Source organism: Sorex fumeus, unplaced genomic scaffold (assembly GCF_029834395.1).
Source record: "Sorex fumeus unplaced genomic scaffold, SorFum_2.1 ptg000218l, whole genome shotgun sequence".
In the NCBI taxonomy this organism is placed as follows: domain Eukaryota; kingdom Metazoa; phylum Chordata; class Mammalia; order Eulipotyphla; family Soricidae; genus Sorex; species Sorex fumeus.
Genome location: NW_026606275.1, coordinates 2,597,011 through 2,615,935, shown reverse-complemented (window position 1 = coordinate 2,615,935; position 18,925 = coordinate 2,597,011). Strand labels below are relative to the sequence as shown.

Sequence of the window (18,925 nt, the reverse complement as noted above, 5' to 3'; positions counted from 1 at the left end):
TCGAGATGCTTCAGGCTCACTGGTACTTCTGTTGCCTCTTTCCAGAACCTGCCGTTGGTCAAAGGAGGCTTCCTCCCGAGAACAGCGTTTCCAGACCCAGACCCAGGAGGTGGGAACGCCAGCACCTGCGGCATCACGGAACTCATCCTTCCAGTGAACAGAGCTGAGAAATTAACGTTTTTTTTCAGAAACTAGAATTTTGCCCCCACCGTGATAGGGTTCTTGCTGCCCTTCCGCCTCCGTTCCATATGTACATTTCTTCTTCATCCCGGTTCCTTTTTTCTTTTTTAATTTGAGGGCCACATCCAGCTGTTCCCAGGGCTTACTCCTTGCTCCTGCTCAGGGATTGCTCCTGCCAGCTGTCAGGAGACCCTATGAGAGGAAGGGAATTACGCCGGGGATGTTCTTCCAGCCAGGCTCTTCTGACCAAACAGATGTCGGGACACTCGTTCCAGGAAGGTACGGCTGGACAGAGCACACTTCCAGAGGGGAACAGACCCCTGCGGAGGTGATCAGTGGCAGGTGATTGCAAACGTCAGGCTTTCCAAGATGTCATCATTCCCTATTCAATGTACTTATTGGTTAGAAAATAAATTTAGTGATTACCTGGTAAGTTGTGAGGTTTTATCCTGTATGTTCAAAGTCTTTGTTTTCTTTTTTTGTTTGTTTGTTTTGGTTTGTGTATTTGGGTCACACCTGGCGATGCACAGGGGTTCCTCCTGGCTCTGCACTCAGGAATTACTGCTGGTGGTGCTCAGGGGACCCTATGGGATGCTGGGAATCGAACCCAGGTCCGGTGCTTGCAAGGCAATACCTGCTGTGCAATTGCTCCCAGCTCTTTCTTTCTTTCTTTCTTTCTTTCTTTCTTTCTTTCTTTCTTTCTTTCTTTCTTTCTCTCTCTCTCTTTCTTTCCATTCTTTTCTTTCTTTCTCTCTCTTTCTTTCTTTCTTTCTTTCTTTCTTTCTTTCTTTCCATTCTTTCTTTCTTTCTGAGACTCACAGCAGCTAGCAACGCAGTAAATGGCATTTTCAGCCCCAAGTTCTTGTAAGGAAAATATCTTCAGGATAGTTTAAGCCTCTGAGAGCACTTGGGGGAGCCGGCCGGACTACAACTCCCGACAGGCCGTGCGACGCGTCACCCCCCCCGGACTACATTTCCCGACGGGCCGCGCGAGGCGCTGACACCCGGGTGGGCGGGGCCGCGGCGGCCGGTGACCGACGACGAGGCGCGGACTCCACTTCCCAGCAGGCCGCGCGAGGCTCCGGCCCGGCCCTGCCCCCGCCCGCGGCCGACCAGCCGGCGCGGACTACATTTCCCGGCAGGCCCCGCGCGGCGCCCCTTCCCGTCGGGCGGGCGCGGGAAGCCCGGGCGCGGCATGGAGCGGGGCGCGCCCGAGGCCGGCCCGGCGCCGCCGCCGCAGGTGCAGTGCCCCGTGTGCCAGCTGGCCGTGCCCGCCGCGGAGGTCAACGCGCACCTGGACCGCTGCCTGCTGCAGCCCGCGCCCAAGCGGCGGCGCCCGTCGGGGTCCGACGGCGGCGACGGGGACGGCGGCGCCGCGCCCGCGCCCCCGGCCCCGGCCGCGCCCCCGGCCCCGACCCCCGCGGGTGCCCCCGGCGGGGCGGCCGGGCTCCGGCAGGCGCTGCAGGGGCGGCCGCTGGCCGACAAGCTGCGTCCCGGCGCGCTGCGGGACCTGGTCGGGCAGAGCCGCGCGCTGGGCCGGGACTCGCTGCTGCGCGCGCTGCTGGACGCCAACGAGGTGCCCTCGCTCATCCTCTGGGGGCCGCCGGGCTGCGGCAAGGTGGGCGCCTCGCGTGCCCCCACGGCCACCTGCCTGCGCCCCCGGAGCTGGGCCCTGCAGCGGGCGCGCGCTCCTGCCCCCCGGGACCCCTGCAGCAGCGGGCGCGCGCTCCTGCCCCCCGGGACCCCTGCAGCAGTGGGCGCGCGCTCCTGCCCCCCGGGACCCCTGCAGCAGTGGGCGCGCGCTCCTGCCCCCCGGGACCCTTGCAGCAGTGGGCGCGCACTCCTGCCCCCCGGGACCCCTGCAGCAGCGGGCGCGCGCTCCTGCCCCCCGGGACCCCTGCAGTGGGCACGCGCTCCTGCCCCCCGGGACCCCTGCAGCAGTGGGCACGCGCTCCTGCCCCTCCGGGACCCGTGCAGCAGTGGGCACGCGCTCCTGCCCCCCGGGACCCCTGCAGTGGGCACGCGCTCCTGCCCCCCGGGACCCCTGCAGCAGCGGGCGCGCGCTCCTGCCCCCCGGGACCCCTGCAGCGGGCACGCGCTCCTGCCCCCCGGGACCCCTGCAGCAGTGGGCGCGCGCTCCTGCCCCCCGGGACCCTTGCAGCAGTGGGCGCGCGCTCCTGCCCCCCGGGACCCTTGCAGCAGTGGGCGCGCGCTCCTGCCCCCCGGGACCCCTGCAGCAGTGGGCACGAGCTCCTACCCCTCCGGGACCCCTGCAGCAGGCGCGCGCTCCTGTTCCCCCTCCCCCAGGACCCCTGCAGCAGCAGTCGCGCGCTCCTGCCCCCGGGGACCCATTCCTGGCCCCTGCTGCTGGGGGCTGCTCGCTGGCCATCCTGCCGCTGCCCCGAGCCCCCCCCCCCCCCCAGTGGCTCATCCACTGTGGGTGGCCGCAGCCGGCAGGATGGGGAGCAGCTGCAGCCCCCACCCCCCCCGCCCCCCCGTGGAGTGGCCTGGGCGTGACACGCGGGGCCGTTTGGCACTGCGGCAGCCTTGGACCAGTCAGGGCCCGGGGCTGTGAGAGGTCCCTGGCCTCTGGCCCGCGGCTTCCGCTGTCAGAGTGGCCTGCAGGGGGCCAGGGCGCCCTCTGCTCTCGGAGCCCCGTGCTGAAGCTCCCCGCTGTCACCCCGGTTGAGGGTGCCGCTCTGCGCCCGGGTTCTGCCCCGAGTTCTTGGCTGCAGGAGCTCCCAGCTGTCCACCGGGCGCTGCCCAGTCGGGACAGCTGCTCCTGGCCTGGATTCCAGCGCTCCCCGGGGCCCCCCGCTGCCCCTTCCCCCAGCCACCTCCAGGCAGCTATGGGAGCCCCGGGAGATTTGGAGGGGGGAGGTCGGCTTTAGCTCCACACTGGGCTTCTGGCCCGGTTCTGGTCGAGCTTGTTTGTAACGGGGAGAGCATGCCCGGGTGTTCAGGCTGGTCTCCACACTGAGGCCCCTTGTGTTGGATCCCCCGGGAGGTCTGGGAGGTGGTGGTGCCCAGTTTCTCTTGGGGTCTCCTCAGTACCCCAAGCCCCCGCGTGTCTCTTCCAGACCACCCTGGCCCACATCATAGCCAACAACAGCAAGAAGCACGGCGTCAGGTTCGTGACCCTGTCGGCCACCAGCGCCAAGACCACCGACGTGCGTGACGTCATCAAGCAAGCCCAGAACGAGAAGAGCTTCTTCAAGAGGAAGACCATCCTCTTCATCGACGAGATCCACCGCTTCAACAAGTCACAGCAGGTGCCGAGCGTCTCTCTGGCCTTTTGTTTGGCCCACGCTGGACACCAGAGGATCGAGCACCATCACTTGGGGAGGCCAAGAACCCGGACAAAGGCTTGGTCGGCGCGTTCTCGCCCTCTGTCCACAGGGAGACATGGGTCGCGCCCGGCTCCTCGGAGCCTCTCATTGCTCACATGTCCCTGGGCCGTGTGTCAGGCAGCTTGGCCCCGAGTTTACCACGGAGAGATCTCAGCCGAGTTACTAGTCGTTGTAGAACACGGGAACGTTCGTTCACCTCCTCCACTGGAAAGCGTCACGTCTTACTGTCAGCGTTATAGATTTGTATTTCTCAGGAGTTGCTGGGTTAAGCTTAGCCTCGTTGAGGTAGAAGAAATCAGCAGTGTCCAGGCTGTTTCTCCGGACAGCGCTTGCTCTCCTGCTTGGCGGCGGTACAGACGGCAGGCTAGAAGGCCGCCATCGGGAGTAGGAAAAGCAAGGGACAGCTAGGGGACTTGGGCAGGAAGGAGGGGACAGGGAGCCCACTTAACGTGGGAAGGAAGAGACAGCGAGGCCACTTACACGGGAAGGAAGGGACGGCTAGGCCACTTATCGGGAAGGCGGGGGGCGGGGGGCGGCTCGGCCACTTACGTGGGCTTGTGTGGGCAGCCACTGACCAGGGCGCGTGTCTTCTGCTTCCCCCCCATGGCAGGACACCTTCTTGCCTCACGTGGAGTGCGGGACAATCACGCTGCTCGGCGCCACCACGGAAAACCCGTCCTTCCAGGTCAACGCCGCCCTCCTCAGCCGCTGCCGGGTGATCGTCCTGGAGAAGCTGTCCGTGGACGCGATGGTGACGGTCCTGACGCGCGCGCTCAACTCCCTGGGGGTCCGCGTCCTGGACTCCAGCTGCCCCGCGGACCCTCTGAGCCACAGCAGTGACAGCAGTGGTGCTGAGTGAGTGGCCGGGGAGTGTCCCGGCGGCGCCCGGAGGCTGTGCTGGCGGGGGGCCAGGGGCGGCGGGGGTGCAGCGGGCCGGCGGGGGCGGGGGGGCGGGCGGGAGAGCCAGCCGGGAGGGGGTGGGGCCCCGCAGCACTCTGACACTGCCTCTGCTGTCCCCAGCTTGAGTGGCCTGTTGGTTGGGTTCTCGGGCGTCCTTCCGTGCTGCGGGTGCGGTCCCCTACCTACTTTGGACGACTGGGACAGACTGGGCTCTTGGTGGGTGATGCCCGTCAGGGAAGAGGCAGAGGGGAGACTGAGGCACAGGGTCACCGCCCTCCCCCCTGCAGTTCACTCTTAAGAGCGCTCGATTCAGAACGGGTCTCCTCGTTCCCGTGACCTCCCGTCTTGCTGGGCTGATGTCGCTCCCGGGCAGAGTGGCTGGGTAACGGGGCGGGGTGGCCCGGCGTGCCCCTCCGCGGGGAAAGCCCTGTGTCCGCCGCTGGCCCGAGGGGCGACTTAGGACCCAGGTTCTCCCGTGTACTTATTCGCCCTGCGTCCGCCGAACTCGTGCGGGGGAACCTGATCCGCCCTGAGAGGCCCCGGCAGCTGCGGGGGGCCTGCCCGGCCCCAGCCCTGGCCACCCCCCCTCTCCCCCGCCCAGGAGGATTAAAGTACAAGGCATGGTTGCTGCGGCTTGGGTGGCAGCTGTCCCCGCGGCTGGCCTGGCCAGTTGCTCCTGTCACAGGTGCGGGAGGAATGAGCTGAGCCCCGGGAAGCCGGGCCGCGCGTGGCCTGGTTTGCTGCCACCGGGTGGCACCTTCCCAGGGTCCCCAGGGGCCCCGGCGGCCCTTCCCCGGAGCTTTTGGCTGCGTCTCACTGCAGATGCTGAGGTGGGCCGAGGTGGGGGCCTGCCATGGGCGTCTTCCCCCCGTGGGGGTCGTGGGGGCCTGCAGCCTGGGCCCCGTGCTTGGTCATCGGGGCTGCCCCAGGCCCCAGACTGCCCGCTCCCCGTGGACAAGCCTGGCCACGGGACTCTGCCCACGCGGGCTGCCCGGCAGGGCGAGTGAGGGACACGGAGAGCCCCTGAGACAGAGCCAGCCATGCCCTTCCCGAGTCCTGGGAAGGACTCTCCTCTCCGGAGACCCCGTCCCCAGGCCGCCACAGACACAAACACACGGTCGGGCGTACGGGCATGGGCGGGAGCCTCCCGTCTGCTAAGGGTTTGATGTCCTGTCCTCCTGTCCCGGTAGCCCAGCCTGGGCGGCGCGGCCTCCCCGGGGTCCAGGGTTCGGAGCTCCTTTCTCTCCCGTCTCCCCAGGCCAACTATGGAGCAGCAGGGTGGGATGAGCTGCTGACCCCACTTGGTCAACACCGACTCCTTGACCCCCCGTGACCCCGTGGGGGTCTCCTGAGGGGGCATGGTGCCCAGGGGAGCAGGTCCCTACCAGGAACGTGGGTTTCATCCTTGTCCTTAACCCTGTTTTGGTACAAAGGAAAGGGTCCGATACCCGGTTATTAAACTGTGTCAGACCACTAGTGACCAAGGCCAGCCCTGACCTCGGTCTGCCGCCTGCTCTGGCCGGGATACATGACCGCAGGCTGGACAGACGCTCAGACTCAGACCCGATGCAGCCGCCGCGTGGGAAGCTCAGGAGAGATCCCAGCCCTGGTCTAGGGCCGCCCCTTCCGACCCGTGCCCGGGACCGTCCCGTCACCTGCCGTCACACCTGCCCGCTGCAGCCCTCCCTTCTGCTCAGGGCCAGTTGGGAACGTGGGCCTGACCCTTGGCCACAGCCTTCGAAGGCGGCCACTGACCGCCCCCTGACAGCTCCCGCCTGGTGGCCTCACACTGGTGCTCTGGGCAGAGCTGACTCCTGGGGGAGTGCTCTCCAGGCGCCGGAGTGAAGGGGACAGGTGTGGGCAGGAGCCCGAGGATTGCGCAGGTCATGGCCTCCCCTGAAGCTCCTGCCCGGCCTTGTCGGCCAGGCCCCCCAGTGCCATGTCCCCGTCCTGCAGTGACCAGGCCTGCCCAGCCACGGAGGCTTCTCACCCCGGCCGTGAGGGGGCGGCGTCAGGGCCACCGGGACGCTCCCGAAGGCCGTGTCCAGGGGTGACCGGCCCGCTCGTGTTGCAGGCCGCGCGTGTTCATCGAGGACAAAGCGGTGGACACTCTGGCCTGTCTCAGCGACGGGGACGCCCGGGCCGGCCTGAACGCGCTGCAGCTTGCGCTGCTGGCCCGGCTGAGCACGGACGGGCCAGCGCCCCCCTCCGGGCTGCTGGTCACGGAGGCGGACGTGAAGGAGGGTCTGCAGCGCTCGCACATCCTCTACGACCGGGCAGGTGAGCAGCGGCGTGTGGGACTGGGGTGGGCATCCGCTCCAGGGCCAGGGACAGGGGCCAGCGCCCTCCCCGCTGGACTGTCCAGAGCCTGCCCGGGAGCCGGCCATCGGGGGCTGCCTTCCTTGGGGCCGACAGGGTCAGGCCCTTCCTCCCGGGTCCCGGCCCGCTCCCGCCTGCGCGTGTCCCAAGCACCTTATTCTGTGGCGCTGTCCAGAGTCGCCGCGACTGGCCCCGCCATCTCCCGGGCAGTGGTCACAAGTGGGGACGGGCGAGTGATGCCTCAGGTCAGGCCGGCCCTCCCAGGGCCTCAGTATCCCTGTGCAGCCCCTCCTGGGGCATGGTCCCTGCACCTGTAGGGACTCTGATGACCCCACCCCCAGGGGACGGAGGGATGTTTCTGGCTGGGGGGACCGAACGGGACTGAGCTGTGTTGCCGCCGTTCTCGCAGCTGACCACGCAGCGGCTGAGAGAGCATGTCCCCTCCCTTGTCCAGACCTTGGGCCGTGGTGGGGGCCCACCTCCAGCTCCGGGCAGGGCCAGGCCTCGCTGCCCCCTGCTGCCCCGTGGCCACTGGACACTCCACCGGAGCCGCCCTCGGGCGCCACGCTCTGAGTCGGTGGGAGGGGCCTGATGTTGCCGCCTCTCTGGTGGGCAGCCTTTCTAGTACATTCCTTCTTCCTGCCTGGTGGTGTGCCGAGTCCCTCTCAGCTCAGGGCTTCCCCCTTGGACCCTGCACAAGCCATTGGAGGTTCTGGCCCTGGAGGACCTGAAGTACCGGCCGGGGTAGATGCCAGCCCAGAGGAGGGTCTCCTGGGGCCTGGGCGGGCCTGAGTGCTGTGCGTCCTGTGTGCTGCGTGTGTGTGTGTGTGTGTGTGTGTGTGTGTGTGTGTGTGTGTGTGTGGTGCCTTCCTGGAGCTGGGCCGGGGAAGCCCCCTGCCCCTCCCTGCAGCCCTCAGGCCCGAGGCCGTCCTTCCCCGCAGGCGAGGAGCACTACAACTGCATCTCGGCCCTGCACAAGTCCATGCGAGGCTCCGACCAGAGCGCGTCCCTCTACTGGCTGGCCCGCATGCTGGAGGGCGGCGAGGACCCGCTCTACGTGGCCCGCAGGCTGGTGCGCTTCGCCAGCGAGGACGTCGGTGAGTGCGCCGAGGCCCGGCACCACCCGCCCCGGAATCGGCACTTCCCGGGGAGGCATTTGCCGGCGCACGGCAGGCAGGGCCCTGCAGACACGCTGCTGCCCGGGGCTCCAGTGCCTCTTCCCGCTGACCCCAGTCCCCTGGACCCCTCGACACACCCGCGCCCCCTCCCCTACGGGGCCCCCACCCCAGCAGCCCCTTTCTCTCCGTGTGCCAGGCCTGGCGGACCCGTTGGCGCTCCCACAGGCCGTCGCCGCCTACCAAGGCTGCCACTTCATCGGCATGCCCGAGTGCGAGGTACCATCTGGGCGCCCGGCCCCGGGGGTCTCCTGCTCGCTCACACGCACGGCAGCGCCCGAGGGTGTGCTCAGGCACGGCTGGGCACAGGCGGCCCCGGGACTGAAGGGTCTCCCTGTGGGAATAGAGGGGGCCCGGCTGGGCAGGCAGGAGCACTCAGATCTCAGGCAGGAGGGGCCCCGGGTGGGAGCACTCAGGTCTGAGTGGGAGCACTCCCCCCAGGCAAGAGTACCCCCGGGCTGGAGCACTCAGTCTGGGCGGGAGCAGTTGGCTGGCAGGAGGGGCCGGGTGGGAGCACTCAGGTCTCAGTGGGAGCACCCCCCCTAGGCAAGAGTACCCCCGGGCTGGAGCACTCAGTCTGGGCGGGAGCAGTTGGCTGGCAGGAGGGGCCGGGTGGGAGCACTCAGGTCTCAGTGGGAGCACTCTCCCTTAGGCAGGAGGGGTCTGGAGCACTCAGGTCTCAGTGGGAGCACTCTCCCTTAGGCAGGAGGGGTCTGGAGCACTCAGGTCTCAGTGGGAGCACACCTCCTAGGCAGGAGGGGTCTGGGCAGGAGCAGTTGGCTGGCGGAGGGCCCCAGGCGGGAGCACTCGGGTCTTGGTGGGAGAGCTCCTCCCTAGGCAGGAGGGGTCTGAGTGGGAGCACTCAGGTCTGGGTGGGAGCATTTAGCAGGAGGGGCCCATGCGGGAGCACTCAGGTCTCAGTGGGAGCACTCCCCCCTAGGCAGGAGGGGCCGGGCGGGAGCACTCGGGTCTGAGCGGGAGCACTCCCCCCCAGGCAAGAGCGCCCCCCGGGCGGGGGCACTGGGTCCGGCAGGAGGGGCCCTGGCAGCGCTCCTCTCACCCTCTCCCGTGCCCGGCGCAGGTGCTCCTGGCCCAGTGCGTGGTCTACTTGGCGCGGGCCCCCAAGTCGGTGGAGGTGTACCGCGCCTACAACAGCGCCAAGGCCTGCGTGCGCAGCCACCCGGGGCCGCTGCCGCCCGTCCCGCTGCACCTGCGCAACGCGCCCACCCGGCTCATGAAGGAGCTGGGCTACGGCCGGGGCTACGTCTACAACCCGACCGCCCGCGGGCCCGTGCAGCAGGACTACCTGCCCGAGGAGCTGCGCGGCGTGGACTTCTTCCAGCCGCCGCACTGCTGACCGGGGGTGGCGGCCGTGACCAAGGGCCGGTGGCTGCGGGGCCCGCCCCTGCCGCCCGGTGCAGCAGTGCTTTCTGTGCTTGGGGATGCCAGCGTCGCCCAGTGGAGCCCGTCTCAGAACCTCCGTGTCCTCAGGAGTGACGTCCTGGTGTGGAGCCTCAGTTCCGTCGCGTCTCGTGTTCCTCTGGCGAGTGCATATTCCGGGTGGTCCCGGTGGGTGAATAAAGCGCCGCTGTGATTTAATAGTGCACAGTGCCAGGGATGTTATTTCGATACGCAGAGGTCTTCCGAGCCAGTGAAGCTATTTCCGAGCACTTTCAGCTCTTCCCGTTCGTCGCACCCGGGTCCCAGGAGAGCTGCGGAACCAAGCGTGTCCTTGGCCGGGGCCAGCAAGGGGCACAGGCAGGGCCGGAGCTGCCCATGGGCCTGGGGCGCCCCAGGCCCAGCCCCAAGCAAGGGCGTCTCCGGCTTTGAGACACCCCCGGCCCAGTGCTTGTTCCCAGGGGTGACGGGCCCCCACGGCTCAGCTTCTGAGGGGCCCTGGTGGGGGGTGGGGAGCCGGGCTTTGTTGTTCAGGGGTCGCGTGCCTCAGGCCTTCGCCCCGTCCCCCCCCCCCCCCCCCGCCCCGGCCGAACCTGCCCACTGCTGCCTCTCCGCAGGCCGCCAACCCGTGTCCCCTGTGGGGCCCAGGGCTGTCCCGGTGGGGAGCAAGGCAGGAGCCTTTGACTTTGGGCTTGGACGTCAGTTCTGGGTTCGAAGTCCCAGGTCGTCTTCCTATCCACCTCCCTCCCTGGCAGGGTGCTGGACATCAGACTGGGACCCCTGTGAGCTTCTAGAACCTTCTCTGCCCCCAAGGTTCCATTGACCACACCAGGCCTTGGCGCATCTGTCCACTAGGGGGCAGACTCCCACCGCTCAGCAGCCTTGGTGGCACCCAGGCAAGGCCGACTCAGTCTCCCCGATCATCCTCCTTTTCGAAGGGAGACTGATTGCCAGAGCAGAGTGTGGTCCTGGCCCCCGAGAGGCAGGAGGGATCGGGAGGGTTCGGGGAGAGGAGCGGAGGCCTGGCTTCCCTCTCCCGCCTTCCCCGCCTGTCCTTGGCTGCTTCTCCGCCTGTGACGCGGGAGCTGATGCACCCGCTCTCTCACTCTCTCGTGCATCTCTCAGGACCTCACTGCCCCTCACTGGCCCCTCCGTGGCTGCGCAGGGACAGTATGAGCCCGGGCCCGGGCCTCCCCGGGACACCGGGAGCCTCTGTCCACAGCCTCCGTCCACCCGGCAGCTACTTCCACAGGTTCTCCTGCCTGTACACGCCTCTCCAGCCTCCTGTGGGCCACTCAGTAATGACGCTGACCCTCAGGCCACCCCCAGTCTCAGCCAGCCCCCCTTTAATGGGGGGCATACCAGACAGTGCTCAGAGATCACTCCAGGCAGGGCTCAGGGATCACTCCAGACATTGCTCAGGGATCACTCCAGACAGTGCTCAGGGATCACTCCAGGCAGGGCTCAAGGATCACTTCGGGCAGGGCTCAGGGATCACTCCAGACAGTGGTCAGGGATCACTCTGGGCAGTGCTCAGAAATCACTCCAGACAGTGCCCAGGGATCACTCCGGGCACAGCTCAGGGATCACTCCAGACAGTTCTCAGGGATCACTCCAGGCAGAGCTCAGGGATCACTCTGGGCAGGGCTCAGGGATCTCTCCGGGCAGTGCTCAGGGATCACTCCAGACCATGCTCAGGGATCACTCCGGGCACAGCTCAGGGATCACTCTGGGCAGGCCTCAGGGATCACTCCAGACAGTGCTCAGGGATCACTCCGGGCAGGGCTCAGGGGACCCAATGGCTGAACTAGGATCCGCCACAATGCACGGCCAGTGCCTTAAGCCCTGTGCTGTCTCTCCAGCAACTGGAAACATCTAGAACAACCTTCAACCTCTGTGCCTGTGGTCAGGCCTCTGTCCTGCACGTGGGTCCGCAGACCACAGTCACACCTGAGAGAACAGTGCTCTGCTTTTCTGGGGAGGGGGCCTGCTTCCTGCTGGGTCTGTCGAAGCTCAGACCACCCTTAGGCGGTCAGATGTTCCAGGTCCTTCTCCGACTTCTCCTTTCCCCTGGAAGCCCAGGGTCCCGCTGGCTCCCCAGTTCCAGAAAGCTCTCAGACACCCATGACCCCTGACCCCTTGCTGGACCACCTCCACCGCCCGCCAGCCCCAGGCTGCAGAGCCCCGTCAGGAGTTGGACTCTCCGCCAGGAAGGAGTCTGAGACCCCCCTCAGGACCGGATGTCCCTGGGCCAACGGCAGGGAGCCTTGCCCAACTCACAGGGGACGCTTCCTGCCGGGTGAGGAAAGAGGCAGGAGCGAAGGAGCCGGGCACAGGGGCAGGTTTCTGGGCTCGGTCACTGCACGATTCCGGAAATCGGCCCCTTTTCTTCCCTGTTAATCCAGCTTGGATGGGGTCTGGGCACCTGCAGCCCGGGGTGCTGACTAACACCAACCAGGGCTTGGCGGGCGTGGAGCTGGGTGCGCCGGGCGGGGCAGGAGTCTCCATGGCCCCCTGAGAGTGAAGCCCGCACCAGGAACTGCCTTCTTACCTGCGTACTGCTCTCCGGGGATGTGCTCGGGCTGGAATGAGGAACAAAGGGGGTGCAGAGCTTGGGGGCAGCCCTCTGGCTAGGAGGGATGGGCTTGTCCCTCTGCCCTCTGGGCCTTCCCTTCTGTCCCCACCCCGGCCCTCATGGAACAGTGCTCGGGACGGTGTGCAGAGCAGGGCTGGGGGCCAACCAGGCCCCACCCCACCCCGGCGTGCTGGATGCTGAGTCTGGGCCTCGGCCTCGAACTCCCTCCTCCCTCATCTGGCAGAGAGGAGTCGGGACAGACGTCGCCGGCCCTGCACTTGGGGCCACCATGTCCAGCTCAGAGGCAACTTCTGTGCTTCACAGCACACTGCGTCTGGGGGGCCACCCGCTACCACCGTACAGCAGCGCCCCGTCATGCCACAGCCTCCCCGGCCGCCCTCATGGCCTCTCTCCTCCCTCCCTCCCTCCCTCCATCTCTCTCCTTCCCTCTTTCTCTGTCTCTTTCCCTCTCTCCTCTCTCAAACGCACAGGCATAGCCACACCCTACATTCTCCTTAAGATTATTATCCTCTCAATAAAGCTTTTGTTTAAGGTGGAGACCTAGAACTCCTGGGCAAGGTGCCCAGGCACCACCGGGAGTGAGTCCTGAGCACAGAGCCGGGAGTCAACCCTGAGCACAGAGCCATGAGTCAGCCCTGAGCAAAGAGCCAGGAATCGTCCCTGAGCACAGAGCCAGGAGTGAGTCCTGAGCACAGAGCCAGGAGTCAGCCCTGAGCACAGAGCCAGGAGTCAGCCCTGAGCACAGAGCCAGGAGTCAGCCCTGAGCAAAGAGCCAGGAATCGTCCCTGAGCACAGAGCCAGGAGTGAGTCCTGAGCACAGAGCCAGGAGTCATCCCTGAGCACAGAGCCAGGAGTCAGCCCTGAGCACAGAGCCAGGAGTCAGCCCTGAGCAAAGAGCCAGGAATCGTCCCTGAGCACAGAGCCAGGAGTGAGTCCTGAGCACAGAGCCAGGAGTCATCCCTGAGCACAGAGCCAGGAGTCATCCCTGAGCACAGAGCCAGGAGTCAGCCCTGAGCACAGAACCAGGAGTCAGCCCTGAGCACAGAGCCGGGAGTCAGCCCTGAGCACAGAGCTGGGAGTGACTCTGAGCACAGAGTCAGGAGTCAGCCCTGAGCACAGAGCTGGGAGTGAGCGCTGAACACCACCGGATGTGGTACAATCCTCTCCAACATCCTTTCCCCAAAACAAATTTAAAAAGCCACTTTTTTTTATTTAAATTTTTTATATATTTTTTTTTATTTATTTGTTGAATCACCGTGAGAACAGTCACAAAGCCTTTCAGTTCAAGTCTCGGTCGGTCATACAATGATCAAACACCTGTCCCTTGACCGGTGCACATTTTCCAACTCCGAGAACCCCAGTATCCCCCCCCCACCCACCTCCCACCTCCCACCTGTGTGGCAGATTTCCACTTTACCCTCTCTATGTTGATCACATTCAATATTACAGCAAAAGACCCACCACTGTTATTTGGAATTTTCCCCAACCTTCAGACCCTGCCACAAAGACATCGTTAGAAAATTTGTTTTCTAATGCCGATTATGCACAGTGCGATACACCGTTACAAAGTTGCTCGTGACTGGTTTCAATCATACAATGTTTCAACTCCCTTCACCCTTCACCACTTTCCTTTCACAAAAAGTAAATCAATGAAAAAGTCTAAACTGCGGAGCACTACACAGCAGGAGTAACCTGCGACAGAGCCCGGACCCGGGACACAGCCCCTCCTGGGAAGCGGGCTCGTCCCTGGGCCCAGCGCAGAGGGAGGGTCCACGGCCACCGGCCCCTGTGTGGTTTCCTGCCACTGGCCGGGGCTCCTTGTGCCGTTACAGCAGGATTGCAGCTTGTTGCAGCTTGGATGAAATCGGACGGGGCCCTGCGACGTGACGCAAGTCAGAGCAAGAGGAAAACGCCACGAAGACCTCCCTCAGACGTGGAATCTAGAGAAACAGAGAGAGAGATTCGACGACGGGACTCACAGGACTGGAAACCCGGGGGTGGGGGGAGGGGCAAGGCCCAGGGAGTCGAGGTGAAGAGAGGGTGAAACGGGCTTCACAGTGATTGACTTCTGGGCCAGACCCATAGTCCAGGGCTGAGGGCTCTTCCTTGCATGCGGCCAAGCCCAGCTAGACCCCCAGCACCACACATGTCCCCTGATCGCGTCAAGAGTGACCTTGAGGGGCTGGAGCAATAGCACAGCGGGGAGGGCGTTTGCCTTGCACGCGGCCAACCCCGGTTTGATTCCCAGCATCCCATATGGTCCCCTGAGCACCACCAGGGGGTAATTCCTGAGCGCAGAGCCAGGAGTAACCCCTGTGCATTGCTGGGTGTGACCCAAAAAGCAAAAAAAAAAAAAAAGAGTGACCTTGAGCTTTTTACAAAGATGGCCCCGAAGGCCAAGAAGGAAGCCCCCGCCCCTCCCAAAGTTGAAGCCAAAGCCAAAGCTTTGAAGGCCAAGAAAGCAGTGTTGAAAGGCTTCCACGTTCAGAAAACGAAAAAGATTCACACATCACCCACCTTCCGAAGACCCCAAACGCTGCGGCTGAGAAGGCAACCCAAATGCCCTCAGAAGAGCGCCCCCAGGAGAAACAGGCTTGACCATTATGCCATCATCAAGTTTCCTCTGACTACTGAGTCAGCCGTGAAGAAGATACAAGATAACAACACACTTGTGTTCATTGAAGAAGATACAAGATAACAACACACTTGTGTTCATCGTGGATGTCAAGGCCAACAAGCACCAGATTAAACAGGCTGTGAAGAAGCTCTATGACGCTGATGTGGCCAAGGTCAACACCCTGATTAGGACTGATGGAGAGAAAAAGGCCTATGTTCGGCTGGCTCCTGTTATGACACCTTGGATGTTGCCAACAAAATTGGGATCATCTAAACAGTCCAGCTGGCTAATCCTAAATACAATTTCTTTTCCACCATAAAAAAAAAAAAGAAAAGAGTGACCTTGAGCGCAGAGCCAGGGATAAGCGCAGATGGGTGTGTAAACTCCCCACCAAAACCAAACCCACCCCGAGTCCATGCCCCTCGCAGCTGCTATGAGCAGGTGCTGGCCACCCTCCCGTTCTCTATACGTTCGGAAAGACCATATTGAAGATGATTCTGAACACGGTATTTGGATTCTAATCTATTAACATGGTGAACTGTATTGACGTTAAAAATGTGGGCTGGAGTGATAGCACAGCGGGTAGGGCGTTTGCCTTGCACACGGCCAACCCGGGTTCGATTCCCAGCATCCCATAGAGTCCTCTGAGCACAGCCAGGAGTAATTCCTGAGTGCAGAGCCAGGAGGAACCCCTGTGCATCGCTGGGTGTGACCCAAAAAGGAAAAAAACATGTGTGTGTGTTGATTAATTTTTGAATGTTAACCAGTTATTCCTGGAATAAATCAACTAATAAAAAAATCATGATACATTATTACTTTAGATGTGTCTGGATCTGAATTGGTGAAATTCAATGAGTATTTTTGCATCTGCATTATTTTTTTCTTTTTGGGTCACACCCAGCGATGCTCAGGGTTCCTGCTGGTTCTGCATTCAGGAGTTCCTCCTGGCGGTGCTTGAGGGACCATATGGGATGCTGAGAATTGAACCCAAGTCAGTCCGGTCAGCCGCATGCAAAACAAACTCCCTACCCACTGGTCTGTCGCTCCAACCATTGCATGTACGCCTTTAGGTCTCTTAGTCTCTGGGGATTTTTTTTTTTTGTCATGCTTTTATCTGGAGTAAAGGTAATTCTGAACTCATGTAATGAGTGGCAAGTGTTTTGTTCTTCCCAGGGATTCACTCTGGCTCAGACTCCTCTACTCGCTGTAACCGAGACAAACCGTCCATCTCTTCCACCTTAGAGCCTTGGTAGTTTTCCTGTTTCATCAACCCTCTTGAGCATAGTCAGTGATCAGAGATGCCACATTTCGTGATCACCCCCAGCGTCTGTCCTGGTCTTCTGCCTCCAGGCCTGTTATCTGTCATTTGCATCTGCTCTGCTGGGTCCCTGAGGCAAACGCGTTTACAGTTCTTTACAGCTCTGAGGTGAGTGATGAAGGAAGGTGCCTAACAGAAACCTCTGCCAAGAAGGCCCCTGTGTGTCCCCCGGGGAGCCTTCCGCACCCCAACCTTCACCCATCAGTGTCCCCAGTCAATTGCACAAAATTCATTTAAGGCGGTTCTTCTATTATTCCCCCAAACCCTGTGTCCTGCTCTCTCTCCCAGTCATTTCCTGCCCTCATCCTGCAAGACATCCTGGTTCTCACTTAGGTGTGAAGGGCCGGTGGACCAGAGGCCTTAGTGAGCATTGTTATTGGAAAGATAACTTTACATTTTGATGGTGGCTGGATGTCACTAGACCATGGAGTATTCGGGCCTTGGTCAGGGGGTTAGCAAGGTGTCAGGGGGAAGAGAAACCGGAATCTTCTAGAAATAGCCGAATCCACCGGCCTTTCACTCCGCCTGAGCCCAACCTGCTTTGAGGAACAACCTAGTATCAGTGACCTCCAAGCTGAAACCACGAAGACTGGAGGTTTTGCAGACATTTTCATCCCCAGAGAAAGAGTAAAAAGCACGCTTGGTTGCACCCAGATGCGATATCTGAGCTGTGTCTACTCTTCCTGCTCTCCAGGAAAATCCAGTTTCCACCAAATTTCTTAGAGCACCCAGACCTGAATGCTTTCTCACAGCAAGACCCTCTGGGTCATAGACCTCCCAGCCGGGTGTTAAAAAGCAAAACACACCAGGAATTGTTCCCTGTGATACCTGGAGCAAAGGCAGAGCCTGCTGGTGTGCAGAAACCCTCATCTCCCTGCAAGCCCGCAGCCCAGACACACACACACACACACACACACACACACACATACCTGCGTGCGTCTCCTGCCCAAAGGAGTTTATTTGGGTGGCAACAGATGACAGAGAGATATAGATAAGCTGGAGTTAGAGAAACATTGATAAGAGGAGATACAAACCGCAAGGGAGCAGTTGCCAGGCAATGGTGCCACAACCTTGATAACCAGGAACCATCTCTGGGGACAGCCCAGAGGCTCTAAGCTAGAAATCTCTGAGTCACAACAGGATCAGAGTACAGATCTTTATAAAGACCGGAAGCATCCCACACATCTGGGCACTGCTTCCGATAAAGATACGCAAGACCCCGAGACTCTGCAGATTTAAGAAGTATGATCTTTCGCTAACTGGAACACTGGTGTGTATGTGTGTGTGTGTGTGTGTGTGTGTGTGTGTGTGTGGTAGGTCATATTCACTGTCACTGTCCTCCCGTTGTTCATCGATTTGCTTGAGCAGGCCCCAGTAACATTGTGAGACTTGTTACTGTGTTTGGCATAGTGAATACATCACGGAGGTAGCTTGCCAGGCTTTGCCGTGTGGGCGAGAGACTCTCGGTACCTTGCCGACTTTCCAAGAGGGATGGAGGAATCGAACCCGGGTGGGCCGCGTGCAAGGCAAATGCCCTACCCGCTGTGCTATCGCTCCAGCCCCAGTAGGTCATATTAAGTTTTTTTAATATTTAATTTTTTTTAAACTTTTCATTAAAAAAGTGTTCATGAGAAGGCACCATGATTCATATAGTTAGTGACATCATTTCAGGAGCACTATGTTCCAAAAGCAGTTCCACCACCCGCATCGACTTCCCCCTACCACTGTCCCCAGGGTCCCTTGCACCCCCCAGCCTGCTTCCTGGACAGACACATTTTGAAGTTCAGTGGTTGTGGTTTGCATCTCATGCTGACAGCGCCGACGGCCCTGCAGTGTGGCCACAAACACACAACCGCCTCTACACGGCCGATGACAGGCTCAAGGTCCCTAACTCCCACCCCTGCTGCTTCTGTCCGTCTCTTACTCCCCTACCTGGGTTCTCTCCTGCTCTATTTTCATTTCTTGAATCCAGGGTCACTTTCTTTCTGCTTACACAAAGCACGGTGGCCAGAGGCTGCCCTCCAGTTGGACCCAAGATCTTTGTGAGGGCCGAGGGTCTGAAAGACCACCCAGAGCTATGCGCTCTGCAGTAGGAGGTTTGATTTGGACAAGTCCAACACGTATGGAGTTTAGAGAGCTGACCGGTCAGGGCCATCCCTGCTAGTAGGAGAGCGACCCCCTCCTCTGGTTTCCAGGGTCTTTTTAGACTCTAAAAATGCAAGGGGGTTAGTCTCCTATTTTGTTACTTTATGTTCCCCAGATGAATGCAATCTTTCTATGTCTATCCCTCTCTTTCTGACTCACACTCTCTTTCAGCCACACACTCTAGGGGAAAAGGGAGCTCAGATAGAGAAGGGAGCACCAAATAAAGGGTGTTTGGAGGATCCTCCCAGGATGGGAGATCCATGTTGAAAGTAGACTATGGACTGAAACTGATTGCCACTCAATGCCTCTTTTGCAGACCACAACAGCCAAAAGGAGAGAGAGAACAAAAGGGAATGCCCTGCCACAGAGGCAGGGTGAGATGGGGGAATGGGGTGTGGGAGGGATACTGGGATCCGTGGTGGTGGGAAATGGGCACTGGTGGAGGGATGGGTGTTTTATCATTGTATAATTGAAACCCAAGCACAAAAATGTGTAAATCTACAACTGTACCTCATGGTGTTTCACTAACAAAAATTTAAAAAAAGAAAATGTAAATGATGGAGAATGGGCACTGGTGGAGGGATGGGTACTGGATCATTGTATAACTGAAACCCAAGCACAAAAATTTGTAAGTCTACGACTGTACCTCATGGTGTTTCACTAATAAAAAAATTTTTTTAAATTTTAAAAATAATAAAAATGCAAGGGGCTTCCCTGACCATCTTGTGCCACTCCCAGGGACCTTTTCCTTGAGTGGTTCAGTGGTTATCTCCACTGACTTCATGTGGGGGGGGGGGGGATTCTGCCTTTTCAGCTGATCCCCATAAATGGGGGCGGGGAGGGGGGAGTAGTTCTGCCTTTTTGACTGATTCCCAAAAATGGGTGTTACCTGGTACACCTGACAGTTTCCAGCAAAAGTTGTGCTTT

At 61.3% G+C, this 18,925-nt stretch overlaps 1 protein-coding gene and 1 pseudogene across 2 annotated transcripts; both read left to right on the top strand.

Annotated features, from left to right (window-relative positions):
• Positions 1-1,336: 1,336 nt before the first annotated feature.
• On the top strand, positions 1,337-9,458 carry WRNIP1 (WRN helicase interacting protein 1). 2 transcript variants are annotated; one of them, XM_056108523.1, is made up of 7 exons: positions 1,337-1,798; positions 3,261-3,452; positions 4,141-4,385; positions 6,505-6,710; positions 7,691-7,846; positions 8,064-8,143; positions 9,006-9,374. In XM_056108523.1, the coding sequence occupies exons 1-7, from the start codon at positions 1,376-1,378 to the stop codon at positions 9,279-9,281; spliced, it is 1,578 nt and encodes a 525-aa protein (XP_055964498.1). In that variant the 5' UTR covers positions 1,337-1,375; the 3' UTR covers positions 9,282-9,374. The 2 variants fall into 2 exon arrangements, with proteins under 2 accessions (XP_055964498.1, XP_055964497.1); XM_056108522.1 differs by lacking the exon at positions 8,064-8,143 and having other exon boundaries at positions 9,006-9,458.
• Positions 9,459-14,301: 4,843 nt separating this feature from the next.
• On the top strand, positions 14,302-14,808 carry LOC130017774 (60S ribosomal protein L23a-like; annotated as a pseudogene).
• The last annotated feature ends 4,117 nt before the right edge of the window (positions 14,809-18,925 follow it).

Excerpts from the sequence above, each read along its gene's own strand:
- WRNIP1 (XM_056108522.1), top strand. The coding sequence starts at position 1,376 with ATGGAGCGGGGCGCGCCCGAGGCCGGCCCGGCGCCGCCGCCGCAGGTG. Across the intron at positions 1,799-3,260 it reads GGCCGCCGGGCTGCGGCAAG|ACCACCCTGGCCCACATCAT; the intron begins GTGGGCGCCTCG and ends TGTCTCTTCCAG. Across the intron at positions 6,711-7,690 it reads CATCCTCTACGACCGGGCAG|GCGAGGAGCACTACAACTGC; the intron begins GTGAGCAGCGGC and ends CCTTCCCCGCAG.